This window comes from Athene noctua, chromosome 11 (genome assembly GCF_965140245.1).
Source record: "Athene noctua chromosome 11, bAthNoc1.hap1.1, whole genome shotgun sequence".
NCBI classification, from domain to species: Eukaryota; Metazoa; Chordata; class Aves; order Strigiformes; family Strigidae; genus Athene; species Athene noctua.
Genome location: NC_134047.1, coordinates 18,241,739 through 18,247,738, shown reverse-complemented (window position 1 = coordinate 18,247,738; position 6,000 = coordinate 18,241,739). Strand labels below are relative to the sequence as shown.

At 49.6% G+C, this 6,000-nt stretch overlaps 1 protein-coding gene across 1 annotated transcript in view; it reads right to left on the bottom strand.

Annotated features, from left to right (window-relative positions):
- Positions 1-1,222: 1,222 nt before the first annotated feature.
- PCDH19 (protocadherin 19) overlaps positions 1,223-6,000 on the bottom strand; it is a 58,415-nt gene continuing 53,637 nt past the window's right edge. Inside the window, exon 5 of the mRNA XM_074915089.1 lies at positions 1,223-4,776. Within this exon, the coding sequence (XP_074771190.1) occupies positions 4,187-4,776 (590 nt within the window). The 3' untranslated portion in view covers positions 1,223-4,186. The remainder of the gene's footprint in view (positions 4,777-6,000) is intronic.

Sequence of the window (6,000 nt, the reverse complement as noted above, 5' to 3'; positions counted from 1 at the left end):
TGAAAAAACCCCAATGTGGCAGGTACACCATTTTGAAACAGAATCATAATAATTTAATAAAGCTGCTTTATCATCTTCATAAAATAGACAAAATGGTGATTCTTTTTTTTTTCCTTTTTCTGTTTTGTTGTTTACAATGATTCAATCACTGTGAAAATGTACATAACATACATATCAGCATATACAACAATTTATTCTTCATATACTCGGCAACGGAGACACCGTGACGAGCCGTCCCGCGCTCAGTCCCGCGGCAGCCCTGCCCGCTGCCGCTGAGCAGCGATGGTGCCGCCGCCAGCTCTGCCCGCAACGGGAAGGTGCCGGTGTTCCGGTGCGAGGCCCGCGGCTCGTACCTGCTGCCCTGCAAGGCTGCGAGGAGGTGCGTGCTGCTGAAAACCAGTTTGCGTTAGGTGTGTTTGAAGATTATATCCCAGCTTAGGTCAGCTGAACATCAGCTGATGCTGATAAAGGATCCGTCTCAGCAGTGCTCGCAGTGGGGTCGGCTGGGCTCCTCCCCGACGGGGACCGCAACTCACAGGTTGGATCAGAGATTACCCATAGCTGCGAAAGCAGCTGTAGCAACAAGATCATCGATTTTCCCCAATGACAGACAAATGTGTTTCCATTCATAATTAGATTTTTTTTCCCCCCCCCCCAAGAATAGTTTCAACATATTCATCAGACAGTGTGTTCTTTACAAAAGCAACTTGTTTCCTATTTGGAAAAAAAAAAAAAAAAAAAAAGGAATTCACTTCTGCACAACGTGTGATCCACAGGCCACCTCCAGCTTCACAACGAACAGGGAACGGCAACAACCTCAGCAGGACAGTGCTCGGGGGGTATTTCTCCAGCCATCAGTCATCCCCCCCAGCCCTCTGTCATCCCTCCCGGTGCAGCCCTGCAGCCTCAAGGGTGGGAAAGGCCAGGGGCTCCCCAGGGAGCAGGGAAGGGTCCCTGGGCCAGCACAAGGTGGGTTCACCCCCTGTCCCTCAGCCCCGGGACTTTTCCAGGTGGGGTCCTCCTCATGCTCGTGGGAGAATCATAGGTGGTTGCTGCTCTCCTGGATAAACGGGATAAACGGGAGCAGAGCAAGTTTGCCTGAAGGAAATGAACAGAACCCAGCTATTTTTCCTAAACCAAATCTGAGGACAGGTTTAAGTTATTAAAAAGCACAACAATTACATCTGGAACCCCCCCAACACCCGCCCGCCCTCCCTGCAGCCTTGAACGTTTTTGCATGGCCAGTTTCAATGCAATAGGACAAAAACCAAGAGAGACTGCGATTTGCCCAGGAGCCCTGAACTCATCTCAAGTGACACAGAGGGACAGTGACAGGAGTAGCGAAATATTCAGGAGAGGGATGAGGCGGCAGAGCCAGGGCCACTCTCCGGCTCTCCCCTCGGCCCCGCAGAGCGAGGACGTGCCAGGGAAGGGCCCCTCACTCAGCATCCCTGGCTGCAGCCCGGGTCAGCCCAGAAAACTGGTGTTTAAACGATTTTCTTGGAGGCATAAGGGTTTAGTGACCTCCTTAATGCCCCCTTTTAATACAGAATTATTTCACATTCCTCCTCGGCTGTGCTTTTATTCAGAGTGGCAAGGAATGTTTCCTCTGGGTAAATTAGAGAAATGTTTCTTTTTTTTTTTCTTTCTTCCTTTTCAGTTAGCATCTATTTTTCATCCAAAATGCTGGGCTGGTGGTGGCAGCTCCTCAGGCAGAGGGCAACGTTCAGCAGAAATTAACGGCTGGCGCTTTTCGGGCAGCTGGGGATGATGATGGGTCACCCAGGGACCGGGGGAATCCGCGCTCCCCATCCCTGCGGTGGGCAATGGGGGGAGCCGTGTCCCATTCTGCTGGAGGTGGGGGTTGGACAATGGGGTGACATGGGGCTGTGTCCCTGTAAAGCCAAGAGGATCTGACAGATGGAGCATCGCAGGCTCTTGTCACTCAGCAAACACATATGAGAAGCTTCCCCCACAAAAAAACACCCAGAGCTGACAAAAACAGGTAACGTCAGAATGAACCCAGCCTAACAGTTACAGAAAATCCAGTTACTCCAGCAGCCCCAAGCCAGCCCCTTTCTTCTTTGCTTGTGTTATAATAAAACACGCATTTGGGGAAAAAAAAAAACAGAAATAAATGACAGCAGTAACAGTACACAGGCAGGAAACACTGCAGGAACAGAAATAACATATCCCTGAAAAACGGGCTCAAACTCCAGAACAGAGAGGAAAATCCCCAGTTCGCTTTCCAGAGAGATGCAGGACAGCACGTTAACGCATGGGATGGGAGCTGAATGAGGTAGTCATCAACACCAGCAAGGGAAGTGTCACAAATTTCATTAGACAACCGTTTTTTGTCAGTTCTTTCCCAATTCCTGGCCCTAGCAAGTGACAGGGGGAACAGACTGACTGTGGACCTGTCTTGGACCGGCTACAGCTTTGGGCAGGATCAATTTGCTTCGAAGCCTGGCTGGAGCTTAATTTTATTTTGAGGATAATAATGACTGGAGCTTGTTTTCTTGTTGACATTTTTAATTTAAATAAATCAAAGTAACAAATATTTTATCATGATATGTAGACCTAGAAAGACTATTTCTCTAGAAACCACTAATTTCAACTTGCTGGTACAGCAAACATTGGCAAGAGCTATATATTTTCCCTTCCATAATCAATTTTAAATTCTAGGAAACATTATTTAGGGTAGGAAAATCTGGTGAAGGGTTAATAATAATACTACTACTATGCTAACTGAAATCCTCCTACCTTACTCATACCTCACTGAGGAATTATCACTGCAAGAGAGCAGAGAGCTGTGAAACCCCTTCCCTCTCTCCCTTCTACAAAATGGCTATTAAAGTAGCTCAATTTTAAAATCAATTTTATATGAGTAAATTTGTACCCACACAAAAAAGTCCTTAATTATGAGAAAAAATAATGAATTTCTTTCATTTTTTCTCCATTAAGAAGGCACATTAATTGAATTAGTAGCGTTGTTACATATCACCTGTCTGCCCCTAAATTAACATCACTATTGCTCATTCCATACTTATTTATGATGCAGGGATAGAGAGAAATCAGAACAGTCTAAAATCCATGCCATGATGACATACAAGCACACACATACTTGGCATAATCATGGTTGGGAAATGCTGACTTGGAAGTGTGTGTCTAATTGAGAAGGTAATTTAGATCTCTTAAATAACTCCATCACTTTGACTTGGAAATGACTAGAGATGGGGGATATCTAAATCTGGGAACTGGAAAAAAACCAACCAACCAACTTCTGGAAAAACTTTCCATGCATTGCCTTGAAATTATGCAAAAGAAAAGAATAAGGGAAAAAGTTCGGCACAGTGCATCTGACAATTGCAATCCAGGCAGAATTTTCCCCAAAATGTCTTCCTGTAATGCCCTGTCACTGCCCTGCAAGAGCCAGGGGAGGCTGCAGGCGATGGTGGGGGCTGGAAGAAGCGCTTGCTCCACCGGGTCTGAAAACTGCAGGTTCCCCAAAGTTTAAGTAAGATGATTGTGATTTTTTTTTTTTAAGCTTGAAAACCTTTTGCCATCACTAGACATACAGTAATTTGCAATATCAAATACAATAATAGTACAGATAAGCATGTGACAGCAAAAGGATTCATAAATGCAGGGGTGTCCATAGCAAAACAGCAACATCTTCAAGTACAACCAACCTTGCATTGGGCAAATACTAAAACTCACCCGACTGTCGTTTTGAACAGTCGCACACAAGCAATGGCCGCTATTTTGTCTAGACTACAAAATCACCGGGGTGATTACTGAATATGTCCGAATAAGGAATTTGCCGTTCAATTCTTTCCAGGAATGGAAATTTATCTTCATTTTGAGCTATAAAAATATATAAACTCCGAGGAGGGGATACCGAGCGCTCCTGAGGACCAGGGGGGTCTTGACTCTGCCCCCCGCCACCCACCGCCTCCTGGCAAAAGCAAAACACCCGCTACTTTGCTCCGGCTGCACACCCCTGCTGCCTGTTGAGACAAGTGGGATTGTCACATTAACGATAGCTTCATTTATAAACAATACATTTAGGGAAAGCTTTTAAATACAGCAATCTGTGAACCATTGGTAAGCGATAAAAACAATCTGCGCTGGGAGTCGTGCGGTCCCTCATTCTCCTCCTCCTCCTCCTCTCGCCAGGTGCTGCTCAGAGGACGATGTCTTTTAGTCTCCGGGCGCCGGGCGAGTCCTTTTCCCGGCGCTCCTGCAGGAGCGGGTTGCCCTCCTGCCCGCCGCTCTCGCTGTCCGCCCCCCGGGGCTCTGCCTCCGTCGGCCGGGAAAGGCCACTGTTCCCAAAGGGCTCCCGTTCTCGGTTGCCGGCGCAGTGCCCGGCACCGTACGGTGCCGCCGGCTTGCCGGACAAAGGGCTCTTCAGGTGGAGGGGCGAGGTGACGGGGCTGACGGCCTCGCAGCCGTTGCCCGCCTCGCGGACGGCGCCGCTCACCTTGGGGCTGCAGGCGGCCGGGTCCACCGTTCTTTTGCCTTTGGGGTTGGCGAGCCGCTCGTCGGCGAGGGGCTCGCCGCCCTCCTTGCCGAAGGTGGCGAAGGTCCTTTTTGTGCTGCAGTCTGCGTAAGGCTCCGTGTCCACCGCCGTCGCCTCGATGGAGAGGGCGATGACATTCCTCCCATGCTCGGGGGACTTGGCGCGGCTGGGGACGGCGCCGCGGGGCATCCAGCACCTGTCCGAGTGGCCCAGGATGCGGCACTCCTCCCTGCAATGAAATCCTTCGCTCTGATCTGCGAGGAGAAAACACAAGGGCTGTTGAAGGGGGGAGACCCGCTGGGGTTGCCCGCTGCCCCCCAGCCCGCCCGGGGCGGGGGAGCCCCCGCCGAGCCAGGCGCTGCCCACCGCTCCCACCCAAACAGCGGTTATCCTACCCCAAACAGCAATTGTTTTTAAGGCAAGGCTTGGAAGAGGGATTTTAACTGCCATTTCTCGGCTGCTCTAAAGCCTGGGGTTCAATTTCCAACAGGTTGTGTGTCATCTGCCACCGCCAGACCTGCAACCTGGGGAAAGGAGCTACGGCTGCGGATCCACCACAGTGGGTCTGTCCCAGGTGTCGAGCCACTCACAGTCAGCAGTTTCTGGGTTTAGTAACCACTACTAAAAGCCACCATGTTTTAAGCTTGGTTTGACGTGACATTTAAGCTTGACTTTTTGCAGAGGGGAGAAGGGAGTGGAGGGAAGAGGGCGGTTTCTTTTTTTTTCGGATGTATACGTGTGTTTTAACTTTTCACTTAATCCCCACTGACCTCCCACACAACAGAGGCTTTATAAATCTCCAAAACTGCCCACTCCACTGAAGATTAAATGTGTCATTCCCAGCGCTGGGGCTTTATTCATATGAGAGCAATAAAGATCCTTTCTCTCGACTTGGGGCTGTCCCGACACCACTTTACAGGGCTGAAATATGGAGTGGTGGTTTAACCCTTTCCAAGGACCTTCCATGCCCAGATCTGAGCTCCCCCAGGCAGGTGCAAACCTTCATGCCCAGTGCTTGCTGGCATCCCCACACTGCCAGCAGACCCCAAGGGACTGCACAGCCTCACCCCAGCATTGCAAACGAACAAACGGGGGCCCAGGGAAGCAGCCAGGCTCAGCCAAGTGCAAAGCTGGAAATCAAATCCGGGAGTCTCAACATCCCCAGCCTTTGCTGAGCATCCTACCGTGGCTCCCGCTGAACACTGCAGGCTCCCAGCTGCTTTTCAGTCTCGGCTTACGACTTTTCCTTCATTTGATCAGAACTTGTAATTGCAGCTAGCCCTCACAAGCACAACTTTACCCTATGCAAAGACACAGCTCCTTTCTATCATAACCTATATACACACAAAGCAGCATTAAAGCAGTAATGCCATTACCTATACAAGACTGCGCTCGGTCGGTGCCAGTTTGATGGATTGAAGCCTGCAAAGGTGCAGACTCAGCCTGGGTTTGCTTCCCGTCCATCTGCAAACCGTTCA